This window comes from Salvelinus alpinus, chromosome 23, assembly GCF_045679555.1.
Source record: "Salvelinus alpinus chromosome 23, SLU_Salpinus.1, whole genome shotgun sequence".
Classification (NCBI taxonomy): domain Eukaryota; kingdom Metazoa; phylum Chordata; class Actinopteri; order Salmoniformes; family Salmonidae; genus Salvelinus; species Salvelinus alpinus.
In genome coordinates, this window is record NC_092108.1 from 30,046,701 (window position 1) to 30,068,969 (window position 22,269).

Sequence of the window (22,269 nt, forward strand, 5' to 3'; positions counted from 1 at the left end):
CAGAACTAGCCTAACCTATATCATGTAGTGTAGAATGATTAATCCAGCCACAAAACAAAAATATTTGGAAAATAACTACGGAGAGAAATTAAAGTAGATAAGGGTAACGAAAAGAGAGACTGGGGTCCCTTGACTGACCAGACTTCTCTGGGCCTCCCTTGTGATTCTAGACTGGTGTGTTTTAGGTTTCTTGGCAAACTGTCAATTAATACATAGAGGACTTCTAGAAAAGAGAATATTAGTCAAAACGCGTCTGTCTTCTCCCAGTTGGAACTGTAAATAAATTAGGTATGTGAACGAAGACTAAACTCCCTTAGCCTGTACCTTTAACAGCTTAACCTTTCAATGGAATTTAGCCCGCCCAAAGCGGAGGTTACAGCATCACTCACATTTGACTTGTGCTGCAGTCTTCTACCTTTGTTCAGGTAGAATGTTGGAAGTAGGCCTAATAAGTAAACCTAGAAACACACCAACTCAAGTGTGTGTGCGCGTGTCATTTGGTCTTACGCACTGAAAGGCCAACACGCTGTAATACTCTCTCCCCTCTGTCTGGTCTCTCCCCCTGCCCTGCAGACCATCCCCAAACCAATTCCAGACGCAGGAGAGGATTACAGCTTGTTTGCCTTACAAATTCCTCTGTAGCCCCCCGCATCTGTAGTCTGCCAGCCTAGCGCTCCACTAGGAGCCTCCACTTCACAGGGGTAAAGCCCAGACAAATCCTGCTGCCAGTCGGTCAGTGCGGACATGATCCACTCCATGCAACCTGTAGGTTGAGGCGACAGTCTCCAGATCAGATGAATGAGCCAAGGCCAAAAGTTAGGCACACAAGGCCACATCAACTCACCTCCACCCCAAACCCTGACAAGGTAACCTGGAGAAGGAAAGGCCATTAACACATGATCACAGAGAGCAAGAATAGTGGACTGAAGGATAAAAGGGCAGAACCCAGGCAGTGAAAATGTGAATGACTCAACAGGATATGTTGATGGAGAATCAAATCTAGCAATGTTTTCCACAAGCGCCAGCTGTCGGCTAAATGGACAATAACAGACACATTGTCAGCTGGCTACTTTTCCCCCACTTCATTAACTAGGCTTCTTTTCATTTAAACGTTTCAATTGGATAGTCAGAAAAGTCTGTATAGCCTTTTTCCACTAGAATGAACGATATGCATCTTGTAGTGATCTATTGATAGCACAGGCCCCTGTCAGTCACAGCCAGCGATGACAGGCGCCTGTCAGTCACAAAGCCAAACTTCTGGTTTGCCAGTCTGCTGTCTGACCTGCCGCTCGGTACCGGTGTTATTTTTGTGCGCTGTGGTTGGCTGCGGTAACATTTCTTTTCATGGAGGAGGGAGAGCATGATGCTTCTTCGTCGTCTCCTGTGAGTGAATTTACATGTCCCATGTAATGTAAGTGTTAAAGATGTTGGAATCCACGTAATTATTGTTTTATGGCACATTCATTTACATTTTCTTTTGTGTGTTTAGCCAGCCACAGATTAGAAGACCAAACAGCTTGTGCTGAGTAGTTTATAAAAGGTGTCAAACTGACTGAATAAAGTCAATCTCCTATATCCCGCTTTTCTATTCATGAATCATACAACGTAGTTATATGTCCATGGCATCAGGACACATAAACCAAAGATCTTGTTTGTATTTTCCTAGGAGTCGAAGCCTGCCAGTGACCGCTAAAGTGACTCGTCAGCGTAGCCCCATACAGTCACTGGTGTAGCCTAGTGATTGGTTGTTTGCAAACGGACGGCATTCGTTTTGCCCATTCTAACGTTCAATCGTACAGTAACTGAATGCCCGGATGCCTTTTTGCTTGCTTTATATAGCAAGCCATTGCTAAGTGACTGAACCATTTTAGTGAACTGGCCACTGAGTGTATAATGGTGTGTAGACAGTATATTAATAGAAAAGGTGTACAGCAGTAGTTATATAGGATGAGCCATAACTAGAATATAGCTTATACATATAAAGTGGGTAAAACAGTATGTAAACATGATTAAAAGTGACCAGTGGTCAATGACTATGTACATAGGGCAGCAGTCTCTGATGTGCAGGGTAGAGTACTGGGTGGTAGCTGGCTAGAACAGTGATTAAGGTTCAGGGCAGGATACTGGGCGGCTAGTGGTGACTGTTTAACAGTCTGATGGCCTGGAGACATAAGCTGTTTATCAGGTCTCAGCTTTGATGCCCCTGTACGGTCTCTCCTCCTTCTAGATGGATGAACAGGCCGTGGCTCGGGTGGCTGGGGTCTTTGATGATCTTCTTGGCCTTCCTGTGACACCGGGTGCTGTAGATGTCCTGGAAGGAAGGCAGTGTGCCCCTGGTGATGTGTTGGGCTGACCATACCACCCTCTGGAGAGCCCTGTGGTTGTGGGCAGTGCAGTTGTCGTACCAGGCGGTGATACAGCCCGACAGAAGTTTGTGAGGGTCTTTAGGGGCCAAGCCACATTTCTTTAGTCTCCTGAGGTTGAAGAGGCGCTGTCGGTGTGGAGGGACCATTTCCGTGATGTGCATGCTGAGGAACTTGAAGCTTTTGACCCTCTCCACTGTGGCCCCGTTGATGTGGATGGGGAAGTGCTCTCTCTGCTGTTGACGTTGAGGGAGAGGTTATTTTCCTAGCACCACTCCCAGGGCTATCACCTACTCCCTATAGGCTGTCTCATCATTGTTGGTAATCAGGCCTACCACTGTTTTGTCGTCAGCAAAGTTGATGATTGAGTTTGTTCTGTGTAGAAAAGCCCATGTTTAACACTTGTTTCATTGTTCAAATCATACCTGTCGGTCTATTATTAATGGGCGCTTGATTTTGTATAAAAGCGAAGGTGCACAAAATGTTTGCATATTTTTTTTTTCCTTAAATATATTCCCTATTGAGAAACAATATGTTACTTGACAGAACACAACCTTTTTTCTTAGATTTTAACCACAATAAACTCAATTGAAAGGGTAGACAAGACAATTTTTTCTGTCTTGATTAGTAATCTACTGCCTTCCATCAATGTCTCACCAACAGTGATTGATTGACAGGTCTGAAACCCTACCAACTCTGCCTCAAACATCCCACCCACAGTGATTGATTGACAGGCCAAACTGTTAATGGGATAGATCATCCATATTACCCTAAGTGTCCATAGCAGCAGAGACACTAAAATACATCATTTTAACAAACATTGTGGCAATTCATATCTTGCAGTAAAACTAAACATGACTTGAATCTCAAGAGAAGACAGGTTTAATGTTAAAAAAGGTCATCTTACTTAGAAAATAGTAGCATAGCCCTAGACGATATCCAAAACTACTAACATACATAAAACACTGTTCTAGGCAGGTGCAACTCTTAGAAATCATTAACTGATACACTTAGCTGAAGACAAGGCTTTCCCTGAGCCTTCCTGAATTAAAGCTAAGAAAGCCAGAAAGGAAATGGGAATTAATGGTCTCGTGTCACACGAGACTGCGAGCAGCTTCAAATAATGGTCTAATCCCCCAGTGGCTCATGGATTACCCAGATTATAATGCTCCTAATCGGTCTTTGCCTAATGTGTAAACTAGGTCTGTCAGGCAGTGGGAAGCAGAGCAGAGGTTAGTGTGCCGACCCGACGGGCCCTGGCAGGGCCAGCGGAGTCAAAGGGAGTTTTGATCGGAGGAGCAGGGCTTTACACGGAGCACGTGATTCTAAATGGAAAAATGTAGGCACACAAAGAAATTTAGGAACACAATAAAAAAAATATAGGAGGTAATAAAGCTAGAATCCTTCATTTTTCTAGGCGCACTGGTCCTCCTAAATTAAAATTCTTGGTCACACAGAATATTTAGGCATATATGGGAGTAAAATGGTCACACTGTAGAGCCCTGATGAGTGATTGTATCTCTAAGCCTGTGGCTGCACGGTAACTTGACTCTTCATTTCCTACCATGGAGACTTATCAGGCCCGTTGCTAAGGTCAGGATCCAGCCAAAGCAGACAGTGCTGGTAGCTAGCAGCTAGTTCTGTTTATACAGCAGTAGCAGCAAAACATAACCCCATGATGCCGTGTTTTCAGTATTCACAGCCTGGCTTGAGGCTGCTGACACCACAGCCCCAGGAGACTGGTGTGTGAGAAGTTTCCCCTCTCTCCCAGGCTTCATCTCCATGGATCCACATATTGGATAACTTCCTGCCATCATTCACTTCACACGAGTGCTTGGGCTCAGATGGGGCAGTCAGTCGTAAAGCTACTCCCCTTACTAATCGACGCTTATCATTAGCACAAGGCTATCTATTTGGATTACATGGACACGCCGACTCAGTCACACAGATAGGTTAAAAATAGGTCAATCTTGAAAACATAACCCTTAGCCCTAATGGAACCCATCCCCTGGCTTTTCATTGAGAACATCAACACAGCTTTATTTGCTCACATGTAAACTATGCAGGGAAACACAAGGTTCTTTCAATTACAGGTTGCTGTCCTTCTGGGCGATGCGGCACTGTTTAGTGTTCACCTGAAGAAAAACCCTTGATAAACATTCACAGTCACAGTAACTTTTCATTATAATCATGGCTATGAGGTCACCCTTCAGTGGGTTATACTTATCTGAGACTTACATTACATAACAAGCTGACCATACTGCAACAGGACTCAATGAGCAATATGACAGTATTAGCTACATTACAAGTAAAACGCCTTTAGGCCTATACTGATGCTAGAAAACCCATCATGTTTCTAGAATCACATTCCATGATAGAGTGGATGGAAAAACAGAATAAGAAGACAGTGTCCCAACTTCAACCTGAAACACGACAGCAAGCGGCGCAGTCATGTTTCTGAGGTGTAGGCCATCTATACAAGGCTCGAAGTCACAAAGAAGAACAGTGGTTCCTCTTACCTCAGTCAGAGCATGGAGCTGGCCTTCCTGAACACACACACCCATGAACCTAGAGGAAGACAAAGACATCAGTCAGTTATTGTTTCTATGTATAATGAACATTTCATGAGCTGAAATAAAAGAAAAAAGCCCAGACATTTTCCATACGAACAAAAAGCTTATTTCTGTCAAATTGTGCGCACAAATATGTTTACATCCCTGTTAGTGAGCATTTCTCCTTTGCCATGATAATCCAGCCACCTGACAGGTGTGGCATATCAAGAAGCTGAATAAACAGCATGATCATTACACAGGTGCACCTTGTACTGGGGACAATACAAGGCCACTAAAATGTGCAGTTGTCACACAACACAATGTCCACCAGAGCTGTTGACAGAGAATTGAAAATTAATTTCTCTACCATAAGCTGCCTCCAAAGTTGTTTTAGAGAATTTGGCATTACATCCAACACGCTTCACAACCGCAGACCACGTGTAACCACACCAGCCCAGGACCTCCACTTCCGGCTTGATCACCTGCGGGATCGGCTGAGACCAGCCACCGGACAGCTAATGAAACGGACAATTATTTCGGTTTTTAACTTCTACGGGGATCGGTGTCCCCCCCCACGGGACGGTTGAGCTAACATGCGCTAATGTGATTAGCATGACGTTGTAAGTAACAAGAACATTTCCCAGGACATAGACATGTCTTATATGGGCAGAAAGCTTAAATTCTTGTTAATCTAACTGCACTGTCCAATTTACAAAGATAAAATGTAGCATAGTTTTGTCTGATAAAATACATTTTTATATTCAAAATGTAGGAACTGGGTTCTACAGTTTGAACCCCCTTGGCTGCACCCCTGCACAGTCATGTGAAATCCATATATTAGGGCCTAATGAATTTATTTAAAATTGACTAATTTCCTTAAACTATAACTCAGTAACATCATTGAAATTGTTCCGTTTATATTTTTGTTCAGTATAATTTACCATAAAATACCATGAGAGACATGTGGTGGATGCATATTTATGGATCTCCTGTTATGCTCATCTCATGTTGACATGACAAAACTAAGCTATGGGGTCTAGAGTTTAAGATTTGAGTGGGTCTATATGTAGCGCAAAAAAAGTAATTATCTGGCCCAAGGACGACAGCATAGTCCTTTCGAGAGCAAAATGACAAAGCTCTTGGTGGTTAAATACTTCTGCACTGGAAGAAATGACCCAACAAGAGCGGTGCAAACAAGAAAGTCATTTTCTAGGGGGAAACAAGGCTCACTCTCTTGACCCACATTCCATCTCTTTTTCTCCCTCTTTTTTGAGCCACTGCTTCCAAATCTTAACAGGCAGGAGTCACAGTCAAGGCAGTCTGTTTTTGTAAATGACAAACTGGCTGTATGAATATCCTAACACACGAGCCAGGCTGTACGCACAGCGAGGGTTGGCGCACCTGAGTTATGACCCAATAAACGCGAGACAGAACTTTGTGGGTTCTTCGAAGGGTTTCTCAGACAAAGAACCCCTCAGAATTCTCTTCTCAGCCAACCACCACAGAACTAACTGCCACAAAGCTGTGATTGTAACACAGCACACACCGACCATCTCTTTCCTACCCACCACCTACAGCAGTGAGCTCTGTAGTGTATCACGCAAAGCCCCGGTCAGCTTAATCCATTTGAGGATAGGAAATTCAGATTGTTCCATATTATTGTCCATGACAACATAAAACATTGTCATACAATAATAAATCCAAAACTATTTGTTCTATCGTGATGGGTTTGGTCAAATATGTATGTGTGCCCATTTTGCAGGCTCCCAACTTAATACGAAAATAAACAGCTTTGGTGAGAAGAAAGTGAAAGGTTGTTCCTCATAAGGGAATTCATGTCAATGAAATTCAAACTCAGGATGTTGTTCCAGAAAATCCATTGTTAAATACTGTGGAACAGCGGAGATCAAGGTCACACCCCATACGTAAAATGTATGCACGCATTACTGTAATTCGCTTGGGATAAAAGAGTCTGCTAAAAGGCATATTTTTAAGCAATAAGGCATGAGGGGGTGTGGTATATGGCCAATATACCACAGCTAAGGCCTGTTCTTATGTACGACGCAACACAGAGTGCCTGGATACAGCCCTTAAATCGTGGAATATTGGCCATATACCACAAACCCGAGGTGCCTTATTGCTGTCATAAGTGATTACAAACATAATTAGAACAGTAAAAATAAATGTTTTGTCATACCTGTGGTATACGTTCTGATATACCCCGGCTTTCAGCCAATCAGCATTCAGGGCTCGAACCACCCAGTTTATAATATTATTTATTACCCCACTGATTCCATTACAAAGGGGAGGCTAATATCATTTTGACAGAAAGCTACAGATCAAAGTATCTTTCAAAGATGAAGGATTCACAAATGACTGATACTGAGTCACTTTCTAGAAAAAAAAGGGATTAGGCTATTAGTCAGTCAGAAAATGACGCCATTTCTGAATATGGCACCATAACGGAACTTTTCTAGCCCTGTATTGTACCCATTTTTTGAATAGCCCCTTGAGATTATGTTATTAAAAAGCTGGGATAATTTAAATCAGTAACTGACCAAGAATTAAAAAGAATTGTATAATATCGCAGAAGGCATTTTATTTCTATGTTTCTCCAAAGGACAGATTGATATTCAAACTATACAAAATATTGAGGATGGTGACGTGCCCAAAAAAAAATCAACTGTCCAAAATGTAGTGGAAGACTGGTGTTTTGTTTCCTGTAGGTCACCTGAGGATATTGGGATGGGACAGTCTGTTCATCAGTTGGACTTCTCTCAGCATGTTGGCTCGGTTACTGCTCAGTTTGTTCATCTTCAGAGCCATCACCTGGCCCGACACTCTGTGGCGTACCTGCAACGAACACAACAATCCGGTCATTTAGGCATTATCTGAACGCTTCTCTTTAACACTACCGTTCCCTTATCAATATTCCCTTATCATAGGGACACTTTTCTCTAAACATTATCATTATTCCAAGATCATGAAGAACGGTTCTCTCTATTTCTGCAGCAAAATGAATGTCATTCCACATCCAGAACAGCGGGAAGTAAACCTAGTCTATTTCTCCTGTGAATTAGGTCAGTCACTGGCCTTCCTTGCAGCATTAACTCCAATGTGATCAAAGATGAGTGGCTGGCTTTGATCCACACATTGGTGCACTAGAAAGAATACTGAGCCGAGGCCAAGAATATGAATGTTGTGATATGTAACCTAGGTGTTAGCCTATCACAACTACCTAAAATGTAACCCTTTTCTTTGGCAGAGAAGGCAGAATACTTTTCTAACTACAACAATACAAACATAAAACTATTTCCCAACAATCAGAATGATTTGCTTCCTCAAAGCCATAACAACCACAGGAAGTTATGAGCCAGGGTGAGAAAAATAAGCTGTATCTGCTACTGCTCACTTCCTCCAGATGAAATATTAAGACACTGAAACCAGTGAATAAGAAGATACTAAGTCTCAACTCAGGTCGGTCTGCGAGTACAGTAACAGATACAATGCATATCTGGTTATATAGCTAGTTTACATTTGTTGGAGAGTGGAGATAAAAAGGAAGTTTGAGGTACAGAAAAGGGAAGCAGACCAATCTAGACTTATATAGCACTTGGATGAGTATCCAGTTCGTAGTGCTTCTTTAGCCACTCTTGAAGTTCTAGTACAAAGGTGCAGCTAGTCTTCCCTGTAGGAGAGGAGCAGACAGCAGATGGCCTCCTCTAGACCACCTCCCCCACTCTGCCCACCAGGAGAGAGAGCGCAGCCTGGCTCAAACAAAGACCCATAATGTTGCCCCAGCAAGACCCTGCACCTCCAATCTGTTCCATCAATCCAGCTAGCCTCTTCAATACCTAGCCCTGTAGACAGGACACACAGTCGAAGACAAACAGATAATTCCATTTTTTATTTTATTTAATGTAGATCCATTGTCCCCTTGCTTAGACAAATATGGAACTCTCATTACACAGGAAACATTTGTGTCCGTTAAGCATTTAGAGAAGCAAGTCTGAGGCAACGAGAGTAAATATTGCAAGTGAGAAGCAATGAGGGTAAATATTGTTGTACTAATAAAGCTGAAGTCATCATTTTGACTTGAGAGGAAACAGCTGCAATATAACAATATCATGGCCCCAAGGATTAAACAGCACCTTTTAAAACATGGTTGAGCATGTGTGTGTGAATAAAGGAAGCTTTTTCTTAAGGTTTGTTCAACAAGGACTATTTGTAAAGGCAGAAGGCCCCAGTCATATTCAGGTTGGATGGGCATTCCCTCCCTAAAATACATGGTGTGATGACATCCCCTCAGGCAGCCCTGGGCAGGACCCTACACGCTGCCCTTCCCCCACCAAGTCAGCACTGGGTCCTTTGCATTAACCCTTTGAATCCAATGAGCAGTGATTGAGTAGTTCTAAGGCAGACCACTGTGGCCATGCTCTGAAGCCGCCATTAGATTACTGTGCATCACAGCTCCAGACATAGCAACACTTCTATTCCTTTCTGTAATTAGGCTAGTTTCCTGTTTGAGCTAAGAACTAAATCGGAATTCTATTTCCAGTCCATCAGTATGTATGACTCATACATACAGATGGAAAGGAAATAGTATGACTAAGATAGAGGCATGAGATAGAAAGTGCTGACATTATTGTGGTGGTTGTGACAACATCAATATAGAATGCCCTGACTCCGACTTTTCAGTAGGTGAAGCTGAAGTCTATAGCCTATAACTAATTGAAAGTCCATCATTGAAAGTAAAAGTAACTTTCATGAGCGCTGACGCTGGTTGGAGGGAATTACAATGTGGGTTACACTAAAAGTGAACGTAGCTAACATGTTCAACTCCTTTACTGACATTTTGAGGACATCTAACCCCAACAGCCATATCTATTGAAGTACCAACCCTGTCAGGGTGTTAGTGTAATGGACGATATAGCACTTAGACAGCCATTGTAGCCTAACGTCTAGTCGCCATCATAAACCGCTTCAGCCCTTCTATATTTTCATGTCGCAACCAGAGTGACGTGGAAATAAAGGGCTTTTCGCACGTCCCAAATCAGTCGATTGTGAGAGAATAGCCTAGATCAATGTAATAAGGAGCGGCCACAGTATCTGTGTATTAAAGGTGTTCACGGATCCACCTGTACCCGAATACCTGAGACCCAATCCTGAATTCTAAATAATGTAATGGGTTTGGGTTGGATCTGATTGTTACGGGTATGTGTCATTTTAACTGACTTATCCGGAAGGGCCTGTACATATCAGAAAGCGACTGCTGTGCGCGCGCGATGGAGAAATTGGATCATTTATGCTGCTGCTCTTGATTTTCATGAAAGTGGAGAGTGGCGCGTGTAGCTTGTTGTCCAATCATAAGTCATCAAAGCGACAATAGGCTACAGTCAGAGCCTCTGTGCGTTTCAAAAGCGATATGCATGCACACACACAACCAGACAAATGTTTGGACACCTACTCATTCCAGGGTTTCTCTATATTTTTACTATTTTCTACATTGGAGAATAATAATGAAGACATCAAAAATAGGAAAAAACTCGTTTAAATCACGTAGTAACCAAAAGAAAAGTGTAAAATCAAAATATCTTTGAGATTCCTCAAAGTAGCCACCCTTTGCCTTGACAGCTTTGCACACTCTTGGCATTCTCTCAACCAGCTTCAGTCACCTGGAATGCATTTCAATTAACAGGTGTGTCTTGTTAAAAGTTAATTTGTGGAATTTCTTTCTTAATGCGTTTGAGCCAATCAGTTGTGTTGTGACAAGGTATACAGAAGACAGCCCTATTTGGGAAAAGACCAAGTCCATATTATGGCAACAACAGTCAATCATTATTTTAAGACATGAAGGTCAGTCAATACAGAACATGTCAAGAACTTTGAAAGTTTCTTAAAGTGCAGTCGCAATAACCATCAAGGTCTGATGAAACTGGCTCTCATGAGGACTACCACAGGAAAGACCCAGAATTACCTCTGCTGCAGAGGATAAGTTCATTAGAGTTAACTGCACCTCAGATTGCAGCCCAAATAAATTCTTCAGAATTTCAAGTAACAGACATCTCAACATCAACTGCTCAGAGGAGGAGACTATGTGAATCAGCCCTTCATGGTCAAATTGCTGCAAAGAAACCAATACTAAAGGACACCAATAAGACGAGACTTGCTTGGGCCAAGAAACATGAGCAATGGACATTCGACCGGAAAATCTGTCCTTTGGTCTGATGAGTCCAAATTTTTGATTTTTGGTTCCAACTACTGTGTCTTTGTGAGACGCAGAGTAGGTGAACGGATGATCTCCGCATGTGTTGTTCCCACCGTGAAGCATAGAGGAGGAGATGTGATGGTGCTTTGCTGGTGACATTGTCAGTGATTTATTTAGAATTCAAGCTACACTTAACCAGCATGGCTACCACAGCATTCTGCAGCGATAAGCCATCCCATCTGGTTTGCGCTTAGTGGGACTATCATTTGTTTCTCAACAGGACAATGACCCAACACACCTCCAGGCTATGTAAGGGCTATTTGACCACAGAGAGTGATGGAGTGCTGCTTTAGATGACCTGGCCTCCACAATCACCCGACCTCAACCCAATTGAGATGGCTTAGGATGAGTTGGACCGCAGAGTGAAGGAAAAGCAGCCAACAAGTGCTCAGCATATGTGGGAACTCCTTCAAGAATGACAAGAATGTGCAAAGCTGTCATCAAGGCAAAGGGTGGCTACTTTGAGGAATCTAAAATATATTCCATGATTCCATGTGTTATTTCATAGTTGTGATGTCTTCACTATTATTCTCCAATATAGAAAATAGTAAAAGTAAAGAAAAACCTTTGAATGAGTAGCTGTGTCCAAACCTTTTACTGGTACTGTATGTATGTTACACTACCGATCAAAAGTTTGGGATCACTTAGAAATGTCCTTGTTTTTGAAAGAAAGCACATTTCTTGTCTATTAAAATAACATCAAATTGATCAGAAATACAGTGTAGACATTGTTAATGTTGTAAATGACTATTGTAGCTGGAAATGGCAGATTTTTTGTGGAATATCTACATAGGCATACAGAGGCCCATTAACAGCAACCATCACTCCTGTAGTCCAATGGCACGTTGTGTTAGCTAATCCAAGTTAATCATTTAAAAAAAGGCTAATTGATCAGAAAACCCTTTTGCAATTATGTTAGCACAGCTAAAAACTGTTGTCCTAATTAAAGAAGCAATAAAACTGGCCTTCTTCAGACTAGTTGAGTATCTGGAGCATCAGCGGGTTCGATTAGACTCAAAATGGCCAGAAACAAAGCCCTTTCTTCTGAAACTCATCAGTCTATTCTTGTTCTGAGAAATTAAGGCTATTCCATGCAAGAAATTGGCAAGAAACTGAAGATCTCGTACAACACTCTACTACCCTTCACAGAACAGTGCAAGCTGGCTCTAACCAGAATAGAGGAGTGGGAGGCCCCAGTGCACAACTGAGCAAGATGACAAGTACATAAGTGTCTAGTTTGAGAAACAGACGCCTCTCAAGTCCTCAACTGGCAGCTTCATTAAATAGTACCCGCAAAACACCAGTCTCAACGTCAACATTGAAGAGGCAATTCTGGGATGCTGGCCTTCTAGGCAGAGTTGCAAAGAAAAAGCAATATCTCAGACTGGCCAATAAAAATAAAAGATTAATACGGGCAAAAGAACACAGACACTGAACAGAGGAACTCTGCCTAGAAGCCCAGCATTCCGGAGTCGCCTCTTCACTGTTGACGTTGAGACTGGTGTTTTGCGGGTACTATTTAATGAAGCTGCCAGCTTCATTTCTCTTATTCTTATCCGTATTTTTTGAAACTGCACGGTCGGTTAGGGGCACATGAGTAAGCATTTCACTGTAAGGTCTACACCGGTTGTATTCGGCGCATGTGACCAATAAAATTGGATTTGATGCTCCAGATACTCAACTAGTCTAAAGGCCAGTTTTATTGCTTCTTTAAATCAGCACAACAGTTTTCACCTGTGCTAACATAACTGCAAAAGGGTTTTCTAATGATCAATTTGCATGTTAAAATTATAAACTTGGATTAGCTAACACAACGTGCCATTGGAACACAGGAGTGATGGTTACTGATAATGGGCCTCTGTACGTCTATGTAGATATTCCATTTTTTTTTTTTTTTTTTTTTTTAAATCAGCCGTTTTCAGCTACAATGGTCATTTACAACACTAACGATGTCTACACTGTATTTCTGATCAATTTGATGTTATTTTAAAAATTGACAAAAACAAAATGTGCTTTCCTTTCAAAAACAAGGACATTTCTAAGTGACCACAAACTTTTGAACGGTAGTGAGTGAGTGTGTATGTATAAATAAACACACACACACGTGGACAACGCTTCAAATTAATGGATTCGGCTATTTCCGTACACCGTTGCTATCAGGTGTATAGAATCGAGCACACAGTCATGCAATCTCCATAGACAAACATTGGCAGTAGAATGGCCTTACTAAAGAGCTTAGTGACTTTCAACGTGGTACAGTCATAGGATGTCACCTTTCCAACAAGTTCATTTGTCAAATTTATACCATGCTAGAGCTGCCCCGGCCAACTAAGTGCTGTTATTGTGAAGTGGAAACTTAATCACCCAACATCAATGCCCGACCTCACTAATGCTCGTGGCTGAATGGAAGCAAGTCCCCGCAGCAATGTTCCAACATCTAGTGGAAATCCTTCCCAGAAGAGTGGAGGCTGTTATAGCAGCAAAGGGGGGGACCAACTCCATATTAATACCCATACTTTTGGAATGAGATGTTCGACGAACAGGTGTCCACATACTTTTGGTCATGTAGTGTATCTAATTAATGGAAGTGACAGAATTAAAACGACAGAATTAAAAGTTAAAGGAGAACGATAGGCTACAACGACTAAGCGCCAACAGGCAGAGTACAACTTAATATTCTGAACAGACTTGGTATTTGTAACTGTAGGATGAGAATGTGCTTGCAATTTTAAAAAAACGTTTAAAAAAAAATGCTCTGCAGCCTCAATTAGCCTAGCTAGCTACCATTAGATAGCTTAACTAGCTTCTCCAAGTTTGATGCAGTCAAGACAGGTACTACGTAATCATATTTGATGATAAACAACCTAGCTATGGTAGCTATTAGTCTACTATGGTAGCTAGTAGTCTACTATAGCGATAGGGGCGGCAGGTAGCCTAGTGGTTAGAGCGTTGGCCAGTAACCGAAAGGTTGCTAGATCGAATCCCCAAGCTGACAAGGTAAAAATCTGTCGTTCTGCCCCTGAACAAGACCGTTAACCCACTGTTCCTAGGCTGTCATTGTAAAAAATAATTTGTTCTTAACTGACTTGCCTAGTTAAATAAAAAAAATAAAAAAGTCGTCTTGGTTGGTTGCTGTCTCCTTGTCACTCGCTCAATGTATTAGCTAACTGTATTCTGCACCACACACACACTGAGGTTTAATAATAGAATGAGGGCTGAGACACAGCTCAGGGTGTGAGATTATATGTTTAAGTAATCCTGGTGATGACATACCATAGCTTTTCTGCTAGCCTAAATTATTTTTATTTACCTCAAATTTGAAATCCACAATAGAAGCTAGCCAGAAGCTACCCAGAAACTAGCCAGTTTACTGGCTAACGTTAGTATTCAGCTAACCACGGTTTGTGGTCATCAGCTATCCTTTGCTCGAAAAGCTATCGCCAGTTTTGTACAACGCGACTCAGACCAGAACATACCGGACCTATTTTTCTCTCCATATCCCCGGATTTCAACCGCAAGCTCTGGACATTTACACCTGGATCTCGCAGCTAGCTAGCTGCTATCCGTGTGACTATTGGCTTACGTCGATCCCGGAGCAAACATCAATTATTCCAGAGCTAGCCAGCTGAAGAGTTCCATCAGCCACTCCTGGGCTACAATCACCTATCCGGATCCGTTTTACTGCCGATGCGGAGCCCCACCGGGCCTTCACGACTGTACTACCGACGTTATCTGCCCGAGGGAGTTATCCAACTGGCCCCTCCATCGCGACGTTACCTGAACGCCCATCTGCGGCCCGCTAATCGTTAGCCGTCTTATCGGCTGCTATCTGAATAGGTCTATCGGACAATTTTTCTTGGATCACTATAACTATATCTATTTTGCCAACTGGATTGATTCCCCTCTACCACACGGAACCCCACTAATCTACCGTCGGAAACGCACGAGGTGCCTAAAAACAGACCTCCATCCTATGCTAGCTTGCTACCGCTGGCCCGGCTAGCTGTCTGAATCGCCGTTACCCCAACCAACCTCACTACTCACTGGACCCTTATGATCACTCGACTAAGCATGCCTGTCCTTAACGTCAATATGCCTTGTCCATTGCTGTTCTGGTTAGTGTTTATTGGCTTATTTCACTGTAGAGCCTCTAGCCCTGCTCATTATACCTTATCCAACCTTTCAGTTCCACCACCAACACATGCGATGACATCACCTGGTTTCAATGATGTTTCTAGAGACAATATCTCTCTCATCATCACTCAATACCTAGGTTAACCTCCACTATATTCACATCCTACCATACCTTTGTCTGTACATTATACCTTGAAGCTATTTTAATCGCCCCCAGAAACCTCCTTTTACTCTCGGTTCCAGACGTTCTAGACGACCAATTCTCATAGCTTTTAGCCGTACCCTTATCCTACTCCTCCTCTGGTGATGTGGAGGTGAATCCAGGCCCTGCAGTGCCTAGCTCCACTCCTATTCCCCAGGCGCTCTCTTTTGATGACTTCTGTAACCGTAATAGCCTTGGTTTCATGCATGTTAACATTAGAAGCCTCCTCCCTAAGTTTGTTTTATTCACTGCTTTAGCACACTGCCAACCCGGATGTTCTAGCCGTGTCTGAATCCTGGCTTAGGAAGACCACCAAATTTCACCAAAGACCACCGATTTCTGAAATCTCCATTCCTAACTACAACATTTTCAGACAAGATAGAACGGCCAAAGGGGGCGGTGTTGCAGTCTACTGCAAAGATAGCCTGCAGAGTTCTGTCCTACTATCCAGGTCTGTACCCAAGCAAATTGAACCTCTACTTTTAAAAATCCACCTCTAACAACAAGTCTCTCACCGTTGCCGCCTGCTATAGACCACCCTCTGCCCCCAGCTGTGCTCTGGACACCATATGTGAACTGATTGCCCCCCATCTATCTTCAGAGCTCGTGCTGCTAGGCGACCTAAACTGGAACATGCTTAACACCCCAGCCATCCTACAATCTAAGCTTGATGCCCTCAATGTCACAAATTATCAATGAACCTACCAGGTACCACCCCAAAGCCGTAAACACAGGCACCCTCATAGATATCATCTTAAATGGCTGCAGGGAAAGTATTGAGTAGCCAGATAAAAGGTGCCCATTTCAAACGGCCTCGTACTCAATTCTTGCTCGTACAATATGCATATTATTATTACTATTGGATAGAAAACAATCTCTAGTTTCTAAAACCGTTTGAATCTTTTCTCTGAGTGGAACAGAAGTCATTTGGCAGCACTTTCCCTGACCAGGAAGTAGAATGTCAGAAATCTATTGCTCTCTTCAACGTTCTGCCTATACATGGTCATGATACGTAGGACCCTACGTACACTTCATACGCCTTCCTCTGGGTGTCAAGAGGATGTGAGAGAAGAAATTTTGTGTTCATCTTGTTCTGAGGTGGAATAAAAGCTATTTCTTTGACGTGACCGTCCACTTCCGGAACTCTGAAGCGCGCGACTTGGAAGTGAGATTGCGTTCTGTTTTGCTGCCGTTTCGGACGACAACTATCTCCGGCTCGGTTTTTATTTGATAAATGTGACCATATCATCGTAATGTATGTTTTAATCAGATTATTAGAATTTTTTCGGGAGTTTTGCCGTGTTCCGTTCTCTGACTTTTTTTACTTTGGAGAGATCCGTGCCACTCGACTAGTACCCATGCTAAATGAAGAGGGAAAGTTGCCATTCTGAATCCAAACAACGACTCATCTGGACAAAGGACACCTTGATCAACATTCTGATGAAAGATCAGCAAAAGTAAGACCCAATTTATAATGTTATTTCATATATCTGTCGTGCATGTGAACTGGTCGTGGGCGCCCAAGTGTGTCTGGCTATTGTGGCTATGCTAATATAGCGCTAAATTTTGTTTTCGCTGTAAAACATTTAATAAATCGGAAATATTGTCTGGAATCACAAGATGCCTGTCTTTCAATTGCTGCACAGTATGTATTTTTCAGAAATGTTTTATGATGAGTAATTAGGTATTTGACGTTGGTGTCTGTAAATGTTATGGCTGCTTTCGGTGCAATTTCTGATTGTAGCTGAAATGTAATTTATGATTTATACCTGAAATATGCAAATTTTTCTAAAAAAACATATGCTATACAATAAATATGTTATCAGACTGTCATCTTATGAAGTTGTTTCTTGGTTAGTGGCTATATATATATCTTTATTTGGTCGAATTTGTGATAGCTACTGATGGAGTAAAAAACTGATGGAGTAAAAAAAGTGGTGTCTTTTGCTAACGTGGTTAGCTAATAGATTTACATATTTTGTCTTCCCTGTAAAACATTTTAAAAATCGGACATGTTGGCTTGATTCAGAAGATGTGTACCTTTCATATGCTGTATTGGACTTGTTAATGTGTGAAAGTTAAATATTAAAAAAAAAATAGATTTTGAATTTCGCGCCCTGCACTTGAGCTGGATGTTGTCATAGGTGTACCGGTGTCGGGCTGCAGCCATAACAGGTTAACCAACTTGCCCTCTAAATACACCTCTGCTGTTTTCAACCAAGATCTCAGCGATCACTGCCTCATTGCCTGCATCCGTAATGGGTCAGCGGTCAAACGACCTCCACTCATCACTGTCAAACGCTCCCTGAAACACTTCAGCGAGCAGGCCTTTCTAATCAACCTGGCCGGGGTATCCTGGAAGGATATTGATCTCGTCCTGTCAGTAGAGGATGCCTGGTTATTTATTTTTTTAAATGCCTTCCTCATCATCTTAAATGAGCATGCCCCATTCAAGAAATTTAGAACCAGGAACAGATATAGCCCTTGGTTCTCTCCAGACCTAACTGCCCTTAACCAACACAAAAACATCCTATGGCGTTCTGCATTAGCATCGAACAGCCCCCGTGATATGCAACTTTTCAGGGAAGCTAGAAACCCACCATACCTTCTCCGCTATGCAATCTGGTTTCAGAGCTGGTCATGGGTGCACCTCAGCCACGCTCAAGGTCCTAAACGATATCGATAAGAAACAATACTGTGCAGCCGTATTAATTGACCTGGCCAAGGCTTTCGACTCTGTCAATCACCACATCGGCAGACTCAATAGCCTTGGTTTCTCAAATGATTGCCTCGCCTGGTTCACCACCTACTTCTCTGATCGAGTTCAGTGTGTCAAATCGGAGGGCCTGTTGTCCGGGCCTCTGGCAGTCTCTATGGGGGTGCCACAGGGTTCAATTCTTGGACTGACTCTCTTCTCTGTATACATCAATGATGTCGCTCTTGCTGCTGGTGAGTCTCTGATCCACCTCTACGCAGACGACACCATTTTGTATACACTGTTAACAACCCTCCAGACGAGCTTTAATGCCATACAGCTCTCCTTCTGTGGCCTCCAATTGCTCTTAAATAAAAGTAAAACTAAATGCATGCTCTTCAACCGATCGCTGCCTGCACCTGCCCGCCCGTCCAACATCACTACTCTGGACGGTTCTGACTTACAATATGTGGACAACTACAAATACCTAGGTGTATGGTTAGACTGTAAACTCTCCTTCCAGACTCACATAAAACATCTCCAATCCAAAGTTAAATCTAGAATTGGCTTCCTATTTCGCAACAAAGCATCCTTCACTCATGCTGCCAAACAATACCCTTGTAAAACTGACCATCCTACCGGTCCTCGACTTCGTCGATGTCATTTACAAAATAGCCTCCAATACCCTACTCAAGAAATTGGATGCAGTCTATCACAGTGCCATCCGTTTAGTCACCAAAGCCCCATATACTACCCACCACTGCGACCTGTACGCTCTCATTGCCTGGCCCTCGCTTCATACTCGTCGCCAAACCCACTGGCTCCAGGTCATCTACAAGACCCTGCTAGGTAAAGTCCCCCCTTATCTCAGCTCGCTGGTCACCATAGCAGCACCCACCTGTAGCACGCGCTCCAGCAGGTATATCTCTCTGGTCACCCCCAAAACCAATTCTTCCTTTGGCCGCCTCTCCTTCCAGTTCTCTGCTGCCAATGACTGGAATGAACTACAAAAATCTCTGAAACTGGAAACACTTATCTCCCTCACTAGCTTTAAGCACCAGCTGTCAGAGCAGCTCACAGATTACTGCACATAGCCCATCTATAATTTAGCCCAAACTACCTCCCCCCTACTGTATTTATTTATTTTGCACCCCATTATTTCTCTCTACTTTGCACATTCTTCCACTGCAAATCTACCATTCCAGTGTTTTACTTGCTATATTGTATTTACTTCGCCACCATGGCCTTTTTTTTTGCCTTTACCTCCCTTATCTCACCTCATTTGCTCACATTGTATATAGACTTATTTTTCTACTGTATTATTGACTGTATGTTTGTTTTACTCCATGTGTAACTGTTGTGTGTTGAACTGCTTTGCTTTATCTTGGCCAGGTCACAATTGTAAATTAGAACTTGTTCTCAACTTGCCTACCTGGTTAAATAAAGGTGAAATAAATAAAAGTCCTCACACAATCTACTATTTACCTACCAGTACCACCTACCTACCATAAAACTCTTGCATTTCAGGTCAATCATAACATAAACCCACCTTGTAGACCTCTGAGAAGAAGCCGGAGCCAATCCACTCGCAGATGAAGTCATCAAGGCGCGTCAGGCAGGAGAAGGCACTGATGAGGGCGCGGTACGACGAGGGGCACACTCTTCCCACCTGAGACGGGGCCCACTCCCCTCCACCATCCAGGTCATCAAGACGGTCTGGCCTCATGGAGGGGAAGCCGGCAATGGAGTTGCGCTTGTTCCGATCCATCATTGTCTCTTCACTGGTAACTCTGTGGGGGACTTCTCCATGAAGGTTTCACATTTTCGATAACTGCTTGGCAACCCTTTACAGCCCTAAGAGGAAGGAAACACCAAAATCCATTCTCAGCAGGCAGACTGAAAAAAATTGTGTGTTTTGGTGCCAGCTAATAATATTTGTACTTTCCTGTAGTTTAGAATGTACAGTACAAGCTTATGGTTCACAGAACACAAATAACAAGCCAGAAAACACTGATGTTTCAGCTAGTATCTGTATGGAAAATATGGCGTTTTATGCACCCCTGAAGTATAATAAAATCAGTGTGTGTGTTTTTTTTATCCCCATTCTGCTCATTTAAACAGAACACAGTTGTGTTATCATGAGGGGGATAATAAGCCTCATCTATTTTATTACATTCCTCTGACATTTCCTCCAACTTTTTTCAAATACTAAGACAAAAGCATTACTTCACACAAGATCAATCTACTTAGACACACATGACAGGGGTCCTAACCCGCCTCTGGTCTGACAAGCCTACAAATAATGGCTCTAATAGGGATGGATTGTCCAATTATATGAGATTAAGCCAAGATAAAGCCTAAGTCCAAGACTGGGATCCAAAACGAACAAGGGAGCATGTACAGGAACACAAGGAGACATAATAACCCCATAGTAATGACCATAGGAAGCAGTCCTTTGATTTAATGATGACTGAGTGAGGGCGAGGATGACCTTTCACATGGCACTAGTACTTTGAAGCATCCAGCATTTGTTAAGGACCCCCGATTTCCCCAGCATGCACAGGTCTATTGAGCTTACTCGATGGGCTGGTTGTAAGTAGGCGATGTCTCTGGATTATTCTGCTGTCCTCCCCTTTCCTTGAGTTAGAGACTAGAGAGAAGCTATTAAAAACTGTGGGAGAAGAATGCTATTCTTAATTCAACCTTGTGTGATTCCCATCCCCCATCCAATCCCAAATGAAAACAACTGAAATCAAATCATCCAAAGTTACTGGACTAGTTCTGGGATCTTTTTGCTGCTACAGCCGTACCCTTAAAAGGATGTTATCCTCCTCCATTACTAAAGGCATTTTTTGCCATTTTGCAAGTGTATGACAATGATCAGACTCGGTCTGCCAAGAATGTTTAAAGTTGCTATTTTAGTAAATCTGCTTTTCAGAAGCAGAAAGAATGTATAACATATGAGGGCTGTTTTTAATTTCAATTGCTGCTAGGCCTAGTCGTCTGGGTTCACAAGAACAAGTCATAAATGTCACAAATTATAAAATGTCCCTTCATTCAAAGCAGAAACACTTAAGTGTCATATCCATCCTCCCACAGCAATAATGCAGATACTGAATTCATGACTTCTCCAGTCTGAACCCTTACTTCCCTCACTCCCTCCCTAGCATCTCAGCAGCAACCTACATTTTGTAGCTGGTGAGAAAACAACTACAGTGCCTTCAGAACGTATCCACACCCCTGGACTTTTTGCACATTTTGCTGTGTTACAGCTTGAATTTGAAATGGATGACATTTAGATTTGTCACAGGCCTATACACAATACCCCATAATGTCAAAGCGGAATTATAAAAAAATTTTTTGAAAAAAAAAAGTAAAATGAAAATCTGAAATGTCTTGAGTCAATAAGTATTCAACCCCTTTGTTATGGTAAGCCTAAATAAGTTCAGGAGTAAAAATGTGCATAACAAGTCACATAAGTGTATAACATGATTTTTGAATGACTACCTCATCGCTGTACCCCACATACAATTATCTATCTGTGAGGTCCCTCAGTCGAGCAGTGAATTTCAAAACACAGATTCAACCACAAAGACCAAGGAGATGTTCCAATGCCTCGCAAAGAAGGGCACCTATTGGTAGATGGGTAAAAAAAAAAATTACCTGACATTGAATATCCCTTTGAGCATGGGGAAAGGAAACCGCTCAGGGATTTTACCATGAGGCCAATGATGGAACAGTTACAGAGTTCAGTGGCTGTGAAAGGAGAAAACAGGATGGATCAACAACGTTGTAGTTACTCCACAATACTTACCTAATTGACGGAGTGAAAAGAAGGAATCCTGTTCAGAATAAGGCAAATGATGCACAATCCAGGTGTGGAAGGTCTTAGAGACTTACCCAGAAAGACTAACAGTTGTAATCGCTGCCAAAGGTGCTTCTACAAAGAATTGATTCAGGGGTGTGAATACTTACGTAAATTAGATTTCTGTATTTAATTTTCAATACATTTGCAAAAATGTCTAAAGACATTTTCACTTTGTCATTATGGGGTA

General features: G+C 42.4%; 1 protein-coding gene across 6 annotated transcripts in view; it reads right to left on the minus strand.

Moving 5' to 3' along the window:
- LOC139550772 (dual specificity testis-specific protein kinase 2-like) overlaps window positions 1-22,269 on the minus strand; it is a 39,067-nt gene that overhangs the window by 10,568 nt on the left and 6,230 nt on the right. For 3 of the 6 annotated variants that reach the window (XM_071361910.1, XM_071361905.1, XM_071361909.1), the window contains exons 2-4: window positions 19,764-20,068; window positions 7,647-7,768; window positions 4,883-4,931 (exon numbers count right to left, since the gene is read on the minus strand). In XM_071361910.1, the coding sequence (XP_071218011.1) occupies window positions 4,883-4,931; window positions 7,647-7,768; window positions 19,764-19,985 (393 nt within the window). In that variant the 5' untranslated portion in view covers window positions 19,986-20,068. Of the gene's footprint in view, window positions 1-4,882; window positions 4,932-7,646; window positions 7,769-19,763; window positions 20,069-20,792; window positions 20,886-21,877; window positions 21,971-22,269 lie in introns of all 6 variants that reach the window. The other 3 variants (XM_071361908.1, XM_071361907.1, XM_071361906.1) reach the window with 2 other exon arrangements.